At 39.7% G+C, this 18703-nt stretch overlaps 1 protein-coding gene across 2 annotated transcripts in view; it reads left to right on the top strand.

The window, feature by feature from the left end:
* Positions 1–18703, top strand: part of ABCA1 (ATP binding cassette subfamily A member 1) — a 121748-nt gene that overhangs the window by 64699 nt on the left and 38346 nt on the right. For both annotated transcript variants that reach the window (XM_039350966.1, XM_039350967.1), the window contains exons 16-27: positions 540–761; positions 1569–1773; positions 3535–3645; positions 4482–4653; positions 4749–4880; positions 6964–7103; positions 7912–8049; positions 9120–9340; positions 9601–9673; positions 10294–10496; positions 13446–13494; positions 14440–14550. In XM_039350966.1, coding sequence (XP_039206900.1) covers positions 540–761; positions 1569–1773; positions 3535–3645; positions 4482–4653; positions 4749–4880; positions 6964–7103; positions 7912–8049; positions 9120–9340; positions 9601–9673; positions 10294–10496; positions 13446–13494; positions 14440–14550 — 1777 coding nt within the window. The remainder of the gene's footprint in view (positions 1–539; positions 762–1568; positions 1774–3534; positions 3646–4481; positions 4654–4748; positions 4881–6963; positions 7104–7911; positions 8050–9119; positions 9341–9600; positions 9674–10293; positions 10497–13445; positions 13495–14439; positions 14551–18703) is intronic.

Genomic DNA, 18703 nt, shown 5'->3' on the forward strand with positions numbered 1-18703 from the left:
AGCTGGCACAGGACAATTATGGTTAAAGGTTAGGGGAATAGCCCAACCTATCTAGAAGGTGCTGGCCTGGAATATGAATCTATTTTCTCTATATACCAATGTCTCTTAACCTTGGGAATTTGTAGAAGCATGGACTTCAGCTCCCATTAGCTGAATTCATGTATTTCACACATCATGGCAAGTCAGAACCAAACAGATCATATTATGGCTCAGTGTAGTGTGGGATCCCAGCCCTTGCTCAAGCATGCTTCACAAAGTTTGATGTCACAAAAATATTTCTTTGAATTCTTGGAAAATGACAATAAAAAGATAGCCAGTAACAGATTGGTGTAAACATCTAACTTGTCTGTAGAAAAATATGGGTGGTGTAAGGTCACTACTCTTTTTCACCTCTTACCTGGGGGGAAACTGAACTTGGATGCTGAAAGTATACTTGACAAAGCAGTGCAATCATTTGTAGTAGTTGTCCTTTTTTTAAAAATGGTACAGGGTTTGGTGCAACACAAATTTATTTCCTCTTTCTCTTCTTTTTTACCCAGAAAGGAAACTTGCTGCCCTACAGTGATCCCAGCGTGATTTTTATCTTCCTGTCTCTCTTTGGTGTCGTAACCATCTCACAGTGCTTCCTCATCAGCACCTTCTTTTCCAGAGCCAACATAGCAGCTGCTTGTGGAGGAATTATCTATTTTACTCTCTATTTGCCTTACGTCTTATGTGATGCCTGGCAGAATTATATCGGTTTCTCTCTCAGAATATTTGCAGTGAGTATTGGCAGTAAGCAGGCAGACCTTTTGTTGTTGTTGTTGTGGGTTAAACAAAAGAGATTTCCCAGAGTCTGGTATTTCTAAGATGCCTAGAACAATGATCTCCATCTCTGCAACTTGGATGGAAAATTTTATCCATGTACATCTGGAAAGTTGGGAGGGCTGTAATTGAAGAGATTTTTTTTCTGAGTATTTTTTTACACTGGCTCCTTAAATCTGTGACTAATGTGTAACAAAATCTAAATTACATTTCAACTCTTAGTAAAGCTTTCAGATCCACCAAATTATATGGCTTTCCAATGCACTTTAATTTATTTTGCTGATCTCTGACCCGTAATGGTAGTCATAATATTTACTACCCTTTGCATGGAAAACATTTTACTGTGTAACCTTCCCATCATCCTCAGGAGCAAGGGGACATGATTGGGGCAAAGATACACAGAGTCACGTTTCTGTTGAATGATTACTCCCATTGGGCATATATACTTTAAATCAGGAGTAGGCAACCTTGGCTCTTTTATGACTCGTGGACTTCAACTCCCAGAATTCCTGAGCCAGCTGTGCTGGCTCAGGAATTCTGGGAGTTGAAGTCCACGAGTCATAAAAGAGCCAAGGTTGCCTACCCCTGCTTTAAATCAACCATGGGCAGTAGCTGAAGTATCAGTCTGCATTTTTTACTTTGGGTCCCTTTTACTTAGTGTATGTAAGAGTGGCTGGTTTAATCTGACCCGTTGGCTTTCCTCACATTAAAAAACATAAATAGTGAAAGTAATAAGAGTACTAATTGGCGGTCTTGTTTCACAGAGCCTACTTTCTCCTGTTGCCTTTGGATTTGCCTGCGAGTATGTTTCCCTGTTTGAAGAACAGGGGATTGGGTTGCAGTGGGGCAATTTCTTTGCAAGCCCTATGGAACAAGACAGTTTCAACTTGACTTTATCTGTGTTCATGATGGTGCTGGATAGCTTGTTGTATGGCATTATGACTTGGTACATTGAGTCTGTTTTTCCAGGTGAGGAATCCTTCTCCTTCTCCTCCTCCTCCTCCTCCTCCTCCTCCTCCTCCTCCTCCTCCTCCTCCTCCTCCTCCTCCTCCTCCTCCTCTTCCTCCTCCTCCTCCTCCTCCTCCTCCTCCTCCTGTTAATTTCTACAGCCCCATCTTCTTCTCCCAGTGAAAGCCACTGTCCTGTGGAGGATAGAGAGCACAGCTGCTTCTCTGCAGGGAAGAAAGCAGAAAAACAGTGGCAAGAAACAAAAACATTTCAAATCTTACTGGAAGTAAGCCGAGGTGGCGCAGCAGTTAGAGTGCAGTACTGCAGGCCACTTTAGCTGACTGTGTTCAGCAGATCAGCGGTTCAAATCTCACCGGCTCAAGGTTGACTCAGCCTTCCATCCTTCCGGGGTAGGTAAAATGAGGACCCAGATTGTTGGGGGCAATGTAAATATATATATACATTGCTTACTGGTGTACACCGCTTAGAGAGTGCTTGCACTTAAAGCGGTATATAAGTCTCATAAATAAATAAGTATGGATGGGAGGGTTGATCTAAGGAACCAGAAGAGAATTCCCATAATGAGAAGTGCCCATTCTGCAACTTTAGAATAAACACGGCAATACTGACTTCATAACATTTCCTCTGGAGAAGCAGCAAAAACCTAGGCTGCAGCTGCAGAAATAGTTCCAAAGGTCTCAAGTACTGTGGGGAACACAAGACAGGAACAATTCCTAGATATGGAAAGTCTGCTTTCCTATGTATAAACCCTTAATTGTGTGATTTAAGTTACTCAGAGTTGAATGTGCAAAAACTAGAAGCTCTAAACTTGCAAGCAGATTTCTCAAATTGTAAGAGAAGATATTTTTAACAGTTAATTCAGCTCAGTGGAGAAAATCGTTTTTGGAGGATACATGCACATCAGTCTTATATACTGTTTTCAATGTTGCCCGCTGAATATATTTCTAGAAAAGTTCATTACAAACATTCAGAGTCTTTCTAAATTGATTTTATTGCAGAGATACAAAGAATCCCACTATATCATCCAATCTGCATTTTAATAAATAGAAATAAGGGTTGAGATAAATTGAACTACAGGGCTACAAGTAGAAATTCTAGAAGGCCAACAAAACAAACGTGTGTGCCAGTTGAAAGAATGCATTTGTAGATGTGATTCACAAATGGAAGAACCTAGAATTTGTTTCAATTAGTTTTAATACTTAGGGTTAAATCATATTCAGATAGTCTATGACTTACGATCACAATTGAGCCCAAAATTTCTGTTGTTAAGCGAGACACTTGTTTAGTGAGTTTTTCCCCCTTTTACGACCTTTCTTGCCACAGTTGTTAAGTGAATCACTGCAGTTGATAAGTTAATAACATGGTTGTTAAGGGAGTCTGGCTTCCCCATTTATTTTGCTTGTCAAAAGGTTGCAAAAGGGGATCACATGACCTTGGGACACAGCAACGGTCATATATATGAACCAGTTGCCAAGCATCTGAATTTTGATCACATGACCACGGAGATGTTACAAAAGTTGTAAGTGTGAAAAATGGCCACTTGTTTCAGTGCCATTGTAACTCTGAACGGTCACTAAATGAACTGTTGTAAGTCGAGGACTAATCTGTATGTGACGCTCAATCAAATAGCAGATGCAGCTAGAACTTCTTTGACGGTGTACAAAACAAGCCTAGTTCAGCCATTTGAAAAGCGCCTTTTCCTGTCTCAAATGCTGTGACCGATTCTTTTGTTTCATGAAAACTACTTTGCATTCTGTTTAGGTCAATATGGCATTCCCAGACCTTGGTACTTCCCCTTTATGAAATCCTATTGGTTTGGTGAGGAAGCTGGAGGACAGTGGCTCCCTTCTCATGCTGCAGGATCATCAGAAAGTAAGTGACTTCTTTGCAATCTTAGATGCCCGTTGTAATAAGGAAGAGGGGTCATCACCATCATTATTAGTCCTGGACATTGGGCAGCAAGTGACTTCCACCAGTTTCAAACATTTTCAGCATCTTTGGCAGCATTCCAAGGGACATTAATAATAATTTTAGGATCTATCTTAAATGTTCGGTGCCAGGTTTTCCGAGGCCGATATTGTTTCCTCTTTCCTTCAGGAAAGGTCTTCCAACATAGCGCAATTTCTGGATGCCAGACTTCAGGCATACATAAGATATGGCCAACAAGCCACATTTGGCGTCCATTCACAGTTGATCTTTTTAGCACCTATTCATTAGTGATGTGGTCACAGTATGAGACACAGAGAATTCTTCTCTTCTCAGAAAAGGGGTAGTTAAGGAGTAATGTTGGGATTTCTTATAATTCGAAAAGGTTGGGTCAGATGGAACATGGGCTCATCCTGCAAAAGCATGATTGGATTTTAAGCTGTAGCATTGACGCCCAAACAGACCTAACCAGGGTCTGCTTAGAAGAAGCAGCATATTTGATCAAACTTAGGTCAGATAATTCTCACCACAGCCTTTTTTTGATGGAAATCTTCTGACATTTCATAGTTCTACCTGGGACTTCTACCGGTACCTGGGATCAGTTAGATTTCCAACAGTCATATTCCCTGGGATTCAGAAAGTGGCTACATTTACATCATGTCCCAATGTGCCCTATGATCTCCATTATTTTCGCTACCTACGTTATTGTTCAAGAAGACTGCACACAACGCAGATAAAAATCTGATTACTTGCTTAGTTGGATTTCCTTTGCCTTTTTATAGTTTGCATGGAAGAAGAGCCAAGCCATCTTCCCCTTGGGGTCTCCATTAAGAACTTGGTGAAGGTTTACCGTGATGGCAAGAAGCTGGCTATAGATGGTCTTACACTGAATTTTTATGAAGGGCAAATTACCTCCTTCTTAGGGCACAATGGAGCAGGAAAAACTACCACAATGTAAGAGGCAATTTTGTTAAAGCGGAAGAAATGGCATCTTGATTCATAGTTGACTCTGTCATTTTGGAAACTGACTTCTTTTCTATTGTGTTTAGGTCCATTTTGACTGGCTTATTCCCCCCGACCTCAGGCACGGCCTTTATCTTGGGTAAAGATATCCGTTCTGAACTCTGCACTATCCGGAGGAATCTGGGTGTTTGTCCTCAACACAATGTCTTGTTTGATGAGTGAGTCACATTACCAATCACAGTTCCCTGTGTCATTTATTTCAATGTTAGGAAAACACATAGGGAGATGGTGGTGCTGGTGTTGGGGAGATGGGTATACATTTGCCCATATGTCTAGTGGCTCAGGGATTGGAATGCAGTATTGCAGGCTAAATCTGCTCACAGTCTGGAATTCGATCCTGTCAAGCTTTCAAGGTTGACTCAGCATCTGTGTTAATGTTGGCTAGTCCACCAAGTTCATGTTCTGTAGGAGGTATTGCTTTGCTCCAAAAATGTCCTCAAGTTCTTGAGCTGCTTCAGAAAAACATGATGGAATATTTAGGTACTATAGGAACGGCACTAAATAGAAAACTTACCAAAATCACATTTTTTTTCCCAAACAGAACAGTTGTGTACTGTGTTGTGACACAGTAAATCAAGTGATGGATTTCTAATGCATGTTCTGGTTATTCTTATTGACTGTTCCTGGAACTGGGTCCAGCCAATAAATCATAGGTAGTTTCATCGGTAGTACCTTTATTGTTTTCTGTAAATAGTGCTTGGAACTTTTGGAAGAAACCAGAAGATAAAGAGCAAGGCTATAAGCAGTGACTTCAAACCCTGGTTTATTGTGAGAGGAACAAACCTCCAACCATGATTCATGCTGTATATTACACAATTATCTGCTATTGCAGTCCATGGATGATTAGATGTATCTGCTTGGAGGGAATATTAGCAGGCAAGATTAATGCATTGCTAAGCCATAATTTGGCTTTTTGGGTTCTGTCAGCCCCATTTGCTCCCTGTAAATAGATTTACTGCCCTTATTGAAGCATAGTAAGTGAAGGGGAAGAATAATGTTTTTCTCCCTTGGCAAAGAGAGTTTTGTGCAAGAACTCATTTATAGATAGAGCCCTTTTGTTTTCATTTGCTGACTGTGTAACTAAATGAGATTGTTGGCAACTTTCTTCAGATGCTCTGACTCCCCCAGATGTTCAGAAGTTGTGAGCTTTCACCCCACACGATACAGTTTTCTTAAAATTGCTTTTTTCCTCCCAAAACCCTTCAGGCATGTTTCCTATACATATTTATTTGGATTGTGTCCACAAGCATGTGGCTTAAAGAGGGGAGCAGGGGAGGGGAGGGAAGTTGGGGAGAGGAGACTGTTCTAATTCTATCTTGGACATGAAAGCCAGCTGGGTGATTTTGGGTAAGTCACTCACTCACTCTCAGCTCAACCTACCACACAAGTTTGCTGTTGTGTGGAAAATAGGAAGAGGAAGGAGTATTATGTACAGTATGTTCACCCCCTTATATTACTTTTGAAGTAAGAAAGGCAGGATAAAAATCTAATAAATAAATAAAGCAACTACACCCTCCTAATTCTCCGTTATCTCCATCAGGATATTCATATTGTACCCAAATTGATTGGTCTTCTAGAAGCTGCAGTCAAGGAAGAAAAGCATCTGTCTGAGAGAGGATTGATTAGGAAATATTAGGATAGATAATAAATGGTCTGATAAGCCATAAGAAACTTTCTTTGATCTATGTATAGATCAGTGGTTCTCAACCTTTTTAATGCCACGACTACTCAACCGGTCGTAAGTCGAGGACTACTCAACTGTGCAGCACCATTTGCAGAATGGGACTTTTGGCGGGTTCAGCAGGGCAGAGACAGCCTGGACAATTCCTATTGGCTTTTGAAAGCCAATAGAATTAGACTCTATTCAAGAGACTCTATTCAAGAGGCTTTCAAAAGCCAATAGAATAAAAGGGAGTAGCACAGCTAAGGAATAGGGGGAAAAAATGGCAGACTGCGTTGTTTGGCGACCTCCGTGAAATGGTTGTTTGACCCCAAATGGGGTCCTGACCTACAGGTTGAGAACCACTGGTATAGATGGTCTTTGGTAGTTTCCCCCACTAGTGACTTACAGGGTGTTCTAAAACATCTAGTCATCAGATTTTATATCATGACATCTATGGCTGGGTATCAAAACTATAAATGGGGAAAATAGCCTATGCTAGGCATAGTCTCAATTTTAAATTAGATTAACATAACCAAACAACACATATATAATGTCTTGCTTCTCATCCTTTTGCCTAGGCTGACAGTGGAAGAACACATTTGGTTTTATGCACGCCTGAAGGGGCTGCCGAAAAAGTTGGTGGAAAAGGAAATGGAACAAATGGCTATAGATGTTGGCTTGCCTCACAAACTCAAATCTAAGACAAGCCAACTTTCTGGTAAATTGCTATTATTCAGTTATTTAGGGTTGCTTATCTTAACAGCATACCTGTAGAATTATAAGATGTTGAGAGCTCTCTGGGCTGATAAATCATTGCTCTTCTTTTGTAAGCTACAAGGAGACTTTCTAAACTCTTAAGAACGACATTCTTTGTACACAACATTCTATTTATTGTGGGTGGTAGATGGAGAAGAAAATGGGAAGAAAAAAATGTGGACGGTGCTTTAGAGTTGAGCAGCAAAGATGAAGATTCCTCCTGGATGGTTAGAAAAAAAATTGGAGGAGAAGAAAATTTGTCTTCTCCTCTGCATCCTGGGATTTACAGGATCTTCCCTGAGGAATTTAGAGAATAAAAGGAAAAGAAAACCAAGCTCTCGTTTCAAGATGGCCCATCCATATTTAAGAAATCTTTGCTATAGAATGATAAGAAAAACCCAATGGTGTCACTCTGGAATTATATTTCTTTTCATTTGTCTCCTAAAGGCATGGATGTGTCCTTCCTCAAATTGCATAATAATTAGTGGTTATGTAGCTCATCTGAAGGATATTTAATTGGGAAAAGACTATTTTGGTGATAACATGCCTGCCCGCTTGCTTCCCATTGGGATATATTCACATAAGTGCATGATGGTTGTTCTTCATATTTATTTGTTAATCAAATTTCCATGGCCGCCCATCTCATGCAAAGTGGCGTACAACAATCAGATGAAACAACTCATATATAAAACAATCATTCTAAGAATTTAAAAGCATTAAAAAACAAAATATCCCCAGAGAGCCTAAATCTGTCCAAACTTGTCTCCTAGGTGGCATGCAGAGAAAACTTTCAATAGCTCTGGCCTTTGTAGGTGGTTCTAAAGTTGTCATTCTTGATGAGCCAACAGCTGGAGTGGATCCATATTCCCGAAGAGGGATCTGGGAGTTGCTCTTGAAATATCGACAAGGTATTCCTTTGTCTTGTGGGTCAGTGAAACTTTGCACGCTTATATTGGGTGATGATTGTCGGAAGCACAATTTTTAAGATAGAAAAGAGCAGAAGGTTAATGGCAGAGTACCTACCTTACACGGAGAAGGTTCTTACTTCAATTTCTATAACCTCCACTTTGCGCTAGGAAAGAGTCCTTTCTAAAACCCCAGAAACCAATTGCCAGCTAATGTATACAGTGTTAAGCTTGCTCAGACGGTGATCTGATTTACAATTTACAATTTAAATTGCATACAATTTAATTCTATATTGTGTATTTTTGTTGGCCTTCTTTGTGTGCAAGAATGCAACATATAATTGCATGCAATAAGAAGATCACTGTTTTCATTAAATATTCCGCATTTGAGTTGAACTCTCAAAGTATGCTTGCCAAAAGATTTGTCTGTGCTGAGGAAGATTGGGCAGAAGATGGCTTAAGCTAAGTCTAAGCTGGCTCTCCAAGATCTTCCAGATGAAAACTTTTTAGTCTTGCTAACATTTTGTTCACAGCAACCAATCACTATTACTTTTCTGATGTTTCAAGTTAAGTTGTCTCCCAGCCCAACAATCTGTATAATCTTTTAAACCAGGGATGCTAAGGACTGAAAGTGGGACTTTCTGCAATGCGACATGTGTTCTCTTCCACTGAGTTATGGATGTTCCTCATGAGGTGGTGTTTGAATAGGATGTGGTCCTCGAGTTGACCCTTCAGTTATTTGTAAAGTTGTGCATAGGAGAAAGAACCTAACAAATTCCTCTGCTTTAATTAAGGGGCAATCATAAAGTTAGCATTGGATTTCAGCCACTAGAATGGCCGATCTTCCATCTTCTTTGTCTTCTTGCTTTGGCTTTTGTAAAAGCATCTGCAAGGCTCTTCGGATAAGCTTGGGACCCCCATCTTCGGTTGGGACCCCCATGTGGGAAAGTCAATTTGTTTCTGTTTCCCCAGTGTTCGTTTGCCGTCTCTGAGCTATTGTTTGCCCTTGTAAGGAAAGAAATCACATGATCGCTAAGCTTCTCTAACACAGGTGTGTTTCTTTCGAATCGTAGGTCGCACTATCATTCTCTCCACCCACCACATGGATGAGGCAGACATTCTTGGAGACCGAATTGCCATCATATCTAATGGCAAACTTTGTTGCGTTGGCTCTTCATTATTCCTGAAGAACCAGCTGGGCACAGGATACTACCTGACCTTAGTCAAGAAGGATGTAGATTCTTCGCTCAGCTCCTGTAGAAACAGTAGCAGCACAATATCTTATCTGAAAAAGGTAGGAACTGTTGCCAGTACGGCTTAAAACAATCTAAATAGATGGGGCTTCTCAAGTGTAATAACTTCTTTCTTGGGGTCTGTAATTGTACAAAATGTTCAGGAGCACAATAGCGTTAAGACGTAGCAATGTTCTGATTTCTAATTGATTTGAGTTCAATGCCTGCCTTGTTTGCTCTTGCATTAAGAGTTGCAGTGTTCCTTAGAATGTATTTCCTCTTGATCTAAAGATCTTCTGATTACCTTTTCTTCTGTAACTAGGATGACAGTGTTTCTCAGAGCAGTTCTGATGCAGGCCTTGGGAGCGACCACGAAAGTGACACTCCAACAATAGGTAAGGTTGTTTCTTGCGAACTGAACTTCTGCACTTTGTTTGGCTAGAAGGAGAGTTCTTAATCCACAGTGTAGTATTTTGATAGGATTTTGATATTAATTTTCTTGACATTTAAAAAATAGACCAATGTCTGCAGCATTGATAGACTATTAATCTAAGCAAGGGGTGTTAGCAACCAAACTTCACTTCTGGCAAGTTGCCTCTCCTTGATGGGCTTTTGCTGTTGGTTAATGTAGTAGTGGGATTCTTCTCTCCTCCTAATCCCGTAACACCTGCTCTTCTAAAGAGGGCCTTGCCCCCTGGAATAAATCTGGGAAGGACATAGATAGCTCCCCCTATCCTCATGGCCCAGGTGGGCTTCCTCTGTTATGTGAGAATCCTTCCATGGACAGACAAAGCCTTTCTGTTCATGGAAATCACAGCCTGTATCTAATTTTCTATTGTGAATTCAGTTCTACTGTGCAATAGATAAGAAGTGGTTATCTTATATTGGTTCAACTCCCAGAGATAAGCACTTCGATCGTTAGCAATATCTGATTATGAAAAGATTACATTTAGTTGGCATAGCATAAAGCAACAGCGGCAGGAGCAGAATCTGATGACTCCTTGCATTCTTCTAGATGTATCTGCAATTTCTAATCTGATTATGAAGCACGTCCCAAAAGCAAGACTGGTGGAGGACATTGGCCACGAGTTAAGTTACGTCTTGCCCTATGAAGCTGCCCGAGAAGGAGCTTTTGTGGAGCTGTTTCATGAGATTGATGACCGCCTCTCTGACCTGGGGATTTCCAGCTATGGCATTTCTGAGACTACCTTGGAAGAGGTACGTTGAACCACGCAGAGGACAGCAGCAGTTCTGAAATCATCCACAGCTTGGTTTGCTCCCAGCGAGCTGCGGCTGACATTTATTTTATTACTTATTTTTTTATCATTAAATCCCTACACTGCCAATCTCCCCTAAGGGACTCTGGATGATTTAGAACAACGAGGAATGGCTCAGATTGAAAAAAAAAAAAAGAACAAGTTAAGAACAAAGTGAAAATTTACCAGTTAAAAGTGAAAACCAGAATTAAAAAAATTCAGACAGCTAAAAAGTTAATAAGGCGGAGGCAGTGCCCTCAATCCACCAGCCATCCCCAGGGTTGCAACACACCCCAAAGCCAGGTCTTAACGCCTTTCCAGAGAACCAACAGAGTGGAAGTTCACCTCAACTCTGAAGGTCAGATGTTCCAAAGGGCAAAAGCAACAGCAGAGAAAGCCTTCCTCCTTGATCCTGCCAGTCAAAATTTTTTGACCAATGGGATACACAGCATGTCCTCCTCCCTGCTTAACCAGATGGGATGGGTGCAATGTAATTGGGAAGTGACAGCTCCTCAGGTGCCCTGGTCCAATAATAGCCTTTTTACACTTGGCAGCGAGGTATGCTTCCAAAACGTACCCATTCTCATAAAACAAATCGCACTGTTACAAAACTCTGTAAAAGTGGTGGCTTTTCTGGTGGGTAAAAATAGTAATAGTAATAAATAAATAGTAATAATAAGAAATAAAAACTCAGAATTTGGGGTGTGTTCACGGATCTAATTCCCCAAGGCTATGAACTGAGGTCAGGGAATGTTCAGATGTTTTCCACTGATGTTACTGTGAGCTATGCTAAGAGTAGTTCTCTTTGAAAAAATTTGAAAAAATTAGGTCACATAATCACTGAGAACACATTTTGGACTGTGAAGAAATGGATAGGCTTACATTGAAAATGAAAGGGAAAGAAGATGCAAAATATTTTCAAACATGGGATAATTTTTACAAATGGCTAGAAAAATGGAGTAGGAATGGAAGTTATTCATGTCAGATATGTGGATCCAGACAACACATTGTTTATTAAGCACTAAAGATTGTAACTGTAAAAACTTAATAAAATATCTATAAAAAAAAGAAAAGAAAAAAACTAGGTCACTGTAACCTTAACGGTGACCTAGCCCTACCTGGAAATGTCATGGGTTAAATCAGGAATCCTTTTTCTAAGAAATCATCTGCCACTTGAGGATAGCTCATCTTGGCTTTTTTCTCTTCCATGAGATCCATATCTTTGGGTCTTTTCTTACTTGTGCTTACTTAACCATACCACAAGCCTTCTCCTGCATCCCCTTTTCACTGCTATGTCATCAGGACATTGCCTCCAACCCCTTCTCCATTCATGAGTGAAACAGGTAAAATCAGCTTAAGCTGCACAAGTGTTTACGTAGTTTTCTCTTAGTTTATTTCATCAGAGTCCAAAGGCTGCTTCAAAGTGTGTAAAACTGTTAGGATTGTAATTGTAGTGGAGGCATAGAAGCAGGATAGAGTTGACTGTTAACTTGGGGTGGGAGGGGGGAATATCAAAGCAGTGTAGGGAGAGACCCTTAATAAGAAAGACCAGGGGAAATATTTCTTAAAACTTCTGTTTTGCTATGCTTTTACTCCTATCAAAGTTGTTAATATACTTTTTGGTATGAAAAAATATTTTTAAAGTCTTCTAAAATAGCCACAATAATTGTCAGTCTTTATTTCAGACAGAAATCTAAAAGGGTAGCATCAGGAAAAAAAAAAGAGTTTGTGGAAACAAAGGAGCATTAATCATGCTTAAGCATCAAGCATTTGATTCCTGTTAATATGAGTGGCATTTCATCATTCAATTTTCTTGATTTTATCAAGTTGGAATCTGCTCGCTTTAACTGGCATTATTTATTTATTATAAATGATAATAAAGGTTTGATTGGTGTTATTTATTATAATTAGATTTGTATCCTAACTTTATTTTGTACAAATCAAGATGGTGTAAATCAGTATTTCTCAACCTTGGATTGGATGTCTGTATGGACCTCAACTTCAACATGCTGGCTGAGGAATTCTGAGAATTAAACTCCACATGTCTTAAAATTGCCAAGGCTGAGAAACACACTGATGTAAATTATGCTCCCACCTCCAATTTCCCCAGTAACAACCACCCTGTGAGGTGAGTTAGGCTGAGAATGAGGGACAATAGTTCTGCTAACTTTCATGCTTAAAATGGGACTAGAACTCATAGCCTGCTGATTGCTACTCCAGTACCTTCACCACTTGAAATGACTTATGCAGCTTATTGAGAAGCATACTATAGAGCAGAGGTCCCCAACCCCCGGTCCATGGACCAGCACTGGTCCACAGCATGCCAGCAAGCAGGCCACACAAACAAGCAAAGCTCCATCCTTGGGATGCAGGCAGTATCCAAAACCATACCCCTTCTGGTCTGCAGAAAAATCTTTCTCCATGGCACCGGTCCCCGGTGCCCAAAAGATTGGGGATCTCTGCTAAAGAGCCTTGAAGGTAGATCCTGCAAGGTAGCTTAGCATAAAGCAGCATACATTAAAGCAATGGTTCTCAACCTGTGGGTCAGGACCCCATTTGGGGTTGAACGACCATTTCACGGGGGTCGCCAAACAACGCAGTCCGCCATTTTTTTCCCCTTTTCCTTAGCTGTGCTACTCCCTTTTATTCTATTGGCTTTTGAAAGCCAATAGAATAGACTCTCTTGAATAGAGTCTAATTCTATTGGCTTTCAAAAGCCAATAGGAATTGTCCAGGCTGTCTCTGCCCTGCTGAGCCCGCCAAAAGTCCCATTCTGCAAACGGTGCTGCACCAGTTGAGTAGTCCTCGACTTACGACCGGTTGAGTAGTCCTCGACTTACGACCGGTTGCGGGTGGCGGCATTAAAAAGGTTGAGAACCACTGCATTAAAGGCATCGCTTTTGTCTTTCAGATTTTTCTCAAGGTGGCGGATGAAAATGGTGTGGATGCAGAAACTTCAGGTAAACAGCAATAATTGTGCAACACTGGAAAATGTTAGATAATATAACAACTGAGTTGTGGATTAATAAAGCCTGTTCAATTGCCACATTAGGAAAAAAGTTAATGAAATTTAAGAAGAGGAACCACAATTTTATTATTTGGTTGGATTTTATGATTTACCTTAATAACAACAGATTACAATATGGTATATTCTTTATATACATTTTCACAAGTATGCTACCTAACTTTATTTACATGGTTGATTTTTTATTTTTGTATTTTATATATTTCTTTTTAAAAAAATAAAATGTATCTTGGAATTACATTAATGCAGTTACTTGACATTGTAAAAGGAAAAAAATAAACTACGTCTTAAAAATATATAACAATAAACAATATTATTAAGATAATATGTGGTCCTAAAATCAGTATTGTTGTACATTAAACGCTCCTTCCACGTGGTAGCGCTTCATGTCCAGCTAGTGTGTTTGAAATCTATGGGGCAAGAAAGGTTTATGCCAGCAATGGGGACTTCCAGAAAGATCTGTCAGTAATAAGGTGATTCGTAATGTGAATTGGATTAATCTATCAGCATCTTTCAAGTGTTGCAGCTTTCATATTAAAGTGTTTTGATGTGTATCACTTGAGAGTCTGCTGAGAAGATTCACAAGCCCTGGAATCAAAGAACTGTGAAATGAAATCACTCAGCAAATGTTGATGAGATTGGCCTTTAGATGCCCAGTTATGAAACAAACTGCATCCACATCAATCTGCTTCTAGTCCATTGTCCTTTCTATTAAAAATATGATGTGCTGCTTCTTCAAAGCAACTTCTGTTTCTTTTCTGGAAAACTCATGGCTGGACAAGACTCTTAAAAATAAAAGGAAAACAGCAAAAAACATACGTGTGCAATAGTTTGGGCAGGGTGTCTTCAATTTTGATAGACAATAAACTTTCCTTTTCAGATGGCACATTACCTGCTAGAAGAAACCGAGTTTTTGGAGACCGACAAAGCTGCCTTCGCCCGTTCACAGAGGACGATGCTTTCGATCCTAATGATTCTGACATAGATCCAGGTAAAGTGGAAAGCTTCCATGTTTCTCTGCCTGTACTACAGTATGAGATTAAAAAAATACGTTGTACTTATAACTGATGATCAACTATGGACCGATGTTCATTTGTGTCGTGCGTGATTTGTGGATCGTATTTCAAATAAGGACTTTGAGGTTATGGATGGGTCATTGTAATTCAGGGGAGCATCACCTCCCAACATGCCCATGTTTGGAAGAATTTTGATGAATTTCATGCATGCACAACAAAATCCAGTGTACATAATACAAGGCTCAAGAACAGAGGTCTTCAAACTTGGCCCTTTTATGACTTGTGGACTTCAACTCCCAGAATTCCTCAGCCAGGCACGCTGGCTGAGGAATTCTGGGAGTTGAAGTCCACAAGTCATAAAAGAGCCAGGTTTGAAAACCCCTGCTCAAGAAACATAGATGCTCCCCCAGAATGACACCAGAGTTAATTTTACTGGTAGCCCTTCCTTACTGACTGTAATTGGGGACAGAATTTCGGTCACTAAACAAAGCTGAAGTGAAATGGGATGTAGCCATATTGCTTAACAATGGCAGTTCCAGTGATTCCATTGCAGTCGTTAGGAGAGGAGTTCATGCTTCTACTGCCCTGCCATGCTTGTCTCAACTTCATCTCCCCATACTTGCCTACCTTCCTCGCATCCGCATCGTTGTCTTCTGGCTGTCCTGTATTCCACCATTTACTATCCTCCTCCATCATTCACTGTCTTGTTCCCACTACTGATGAGGTGTACCTGACCACTTACCTTGTCTAAGCTTGAATAGGAACAGATATATTTGCTATTAAACCTATTTGATGCAACCCACAAAGTGGAACTCAATAATGTGGCATGCATGTCTCTGTGTGTGAATCATCATTTGTCAAAATCAGCTAATAAACGATATGTCAGAAAATTGTTAGCTGATGGTGGAAAGGAGAATCAAGAACAGTTTCTCCAAACTTTAGCAATGGAAGTTCATAACTTCAAGATTAGCATTAAAGAAATGCAGGTGCCAGGCTGCTGTTTCAGCCAGTTGATTTTGACAGCTGCTTTTCTAGCTCCAGCTTTTCTTTCACGAATTTCTCTGTTGCTTCAAGTCATTTGTGGATGGCAGAAAAGATTATTGTCAGTTCCCTCCCTTCCATCTAAAACATAGCATATAAGTGTTGCTTGAGCAGGGCCTGCAAGACTGTCTGGGACACTATACATCCTCTGCACGACCTGTTTTCCTTGTTACCTTGTGGGAGGAGGCTCCGTGGTATCCGAAGCAGAACATCCAGATTCAGTCACAGCTTTGTTCCATACAGTGTTAACCTTGTGAATTCTAAAGCATTTTCCTTTTGTTATGTATTCAAGATGGACAGTGATTAGTTTTTATATGTTGCTTATATGTAAGGGTGTAGGTCTATACATATGTTGTATATAGTATGTTTTAAATGTGTATTATGTAAGTTACACTTGAGAGGAAGCAACTAAATTTCATTTTTAATGTGTGCCGTTGTGCCCACAGGGGGAAAAATATATCAATAAAGGTTATCTAAACTAATCTAATTTTTAGAAGCAGAAGAAAGGAATTTAAAGTTGCTTTGTTTGATTAAGGTTAAAACATGATTTTTTTTAAAATATAAAGCTCTGGTAACTCTTAATAAACTTCTTCATGACACCAGGACTAAAAAGTTGATGATTTATGGTATTACATGTAGAAGGGGTGAGTTAAGAGAAGAAGAAATATTTATATCTTTCTAGAGGTTGATGAGTTATCAAATATGTTTTACTTGTGATGAAAACTATATGTCACTTCTTCACGTATTTCTTTTTTTATTATATTTATTCCATTTTTATTTTTTTATTTATTTTTCTTTCTTTGTACTTTTGATTTTTTTTTTACCTTTTTTCTTTTATGGGTTTAATTTGTATATGCTTCTACTATCGTATTTAAAATCTTTAATTAAAAAAAATAAAATCCAAAAGAGAGTAAAGAGGGAAAGAATGGGCTCTCAGATTCAAACAATAAAGATGATCCAGGCCACAAACTGCTTACTCTTTCAATATGATACTTGCTTCATAAAAACAGTTTATGAGAATGCAAGATCAATAAAATACTATATTGATGTTTTCACAGCTTTCCATCAAAATTAAGTATTACAATAAACTTAAAATACTAGTGTTTTAACACTTGCATGGGGTAAAGACATTTACTAAGCCTAATGTTTGCAAGTTTCTAAAAAAATGTCAGCATTTGAGTACAATAGAAAGCAATCATCATTAAATATCAGATGAGTAAAATCTTTGAATAGTGGGAAAGAATCCATCTGAAGATCTAGAGGGATCATGGCTTTTAAAAGGTGTGTGATTGGAAACTAACAACAAAATATGATAAAAAATGGAAAGTACTCTAACATCAAAATATCTAGTGAAATATCTAGAAACATTTCCACTTCAAAGTCTCAGAGCCCTATAAAGATCCATCCACTCTCAACTCCATTTTGTCAGCCACCCCAGAAACGTGTTGCTGTCACTGAAGTTTCTGACAACTAAATAAAGAGACCTCTTTTTCAACAAACGGCCTACCCTCAGCTCATTTTTACAGTGTCCTCCCAGCTTGGAACAGGATCTGGCTTTTCCGTCTGACATAGCATTGCTATACTCTTTATTTATCAAAGGTTGATCTAGAACTTGTTCTGTTTTGTGCGATGCTTCAAACATCTTCATGGAAATCCTGGGATTCTTACAAAACAAAGTATGATCCTTATAAAAATCCCTTCTACATCACACACACACACAGAGAAAAATCCAGGATAGAAAATATACAATCACACAGACACACAAACAGAGGATTTACTTCTCGCATAGTGCTTAACTGGCTGATGGAAGGTGGTGAAATGATGCCATGCAAACTCTTAGTCCACCCTAATTGCCTGCTTAATTATCCAAGAGATCTTGTTAGAGATTAAACTAAATGCTCCTAGTCCACTAATTCCCATTATTTATGGAGGAGTCTGCTCGTTTTCCCTTTCCCAAAACTGAGAGTTCTTAAGATCCAGAGAGGCTGTGCAAAAAACAGGAATCCCAGTCAAAAGAAGGAGCATAGTGAATAATGCCCTTCTAAGTTTATTTACAGCAACACCAACGTGCATTGTGACACTGTGGATTCTTTTTTATTTAAAAAAATAATTCTCTCCAAAAGAGGGTGGGGAGAGATATAAAAAGGATGAAAAGAACAGATGGCTTCATTTGTAGCAGGTAGAAAATGTGTGAGAACATAGGCGATTATTTGTATTTATCCTACATTTTTTTAAATGTAAAGTTTTATTAGCTTATAACATACGATATAATAAAAATCCAAACGTAAACAGCGGAAAAGATGGGGAAGGGAAAAGGGAGTAGAGAAGTGAGGTAAGGAAGAAAAAAGGGGAAAAAAATTACAGTGGGAGGTCCCAGAAGTCGTCTTCCAGGCTGCTCAGTTCGTGCAGGGTGGCTTCCTCTTCGTCAGGAGAATCCTGTGAATGACAATGGTTCCTCTTTAGCCATCAGGACAAAAGAGACTCAAAATTCCTTAAAAGAGGCCTATTGAATGGGGATGCCTGAGCAGAACAATGCTTGTGTTGCTGGATACATCTCCGGAATTGGTGGAATCCCCATGTCCTTCCAGAAAAGGAGGCTCTCTACTCTTTCCCTGTTAAAACCCTGTCCGGAAGAGGCAGGGTGCTGCAGAGGATGAGGCAGAAAAAGGAAAGGCATAAACAGAATGGGTTACATCCATTTAGGACACCAGTCCACTGCAGTGGGCTCTTCCCTGGTGTTTTCCGGTAAATGAACCAATCACAGCAGAGTTGGGTGCAAATAGTTAGCCCAAGTATGTTGTCCCAAGGGCCAGCTTTCATCTTGCTCCAGCACCCAGAGCATTCCAGCACAGTTCACACAGGTTAGGAGAACTGAATAGAGGGCCTCCATCCCTCCCCAAAAGAAAACACTTTGTCTTTCTTACCCAGGGACTGGAAGAGAGGTCGGCCTCAGAAGCCATTGCATCCAGGTCCAGGCTTTCCTCTGACTCCTCAGAGGAGTCCACCACCTCTAGGCTAGTGGTCCTGGACCTGTCCAGGGCTTCCATCGAATCCTGCAAATAACAGTATTTTTTTATTGAAAAGTTT

This window comes from Crotalus tigris, unplaced genomic scaffold (genome assembly GCF_016545835.1).
Source record: "Crotalus tigris isolate CLP2741 ecotype Arizona unplaced genomic scaffold, ASM1654583v1 scf7180000018368.3068619, whole genome shotgun sequence".
NCBI classification, from domain to species: Eukaryota; Metazoa; Chordata; class Lepidosauria; order Squamata; family Viperidae; genus Crotalus; species Crotalus tigris.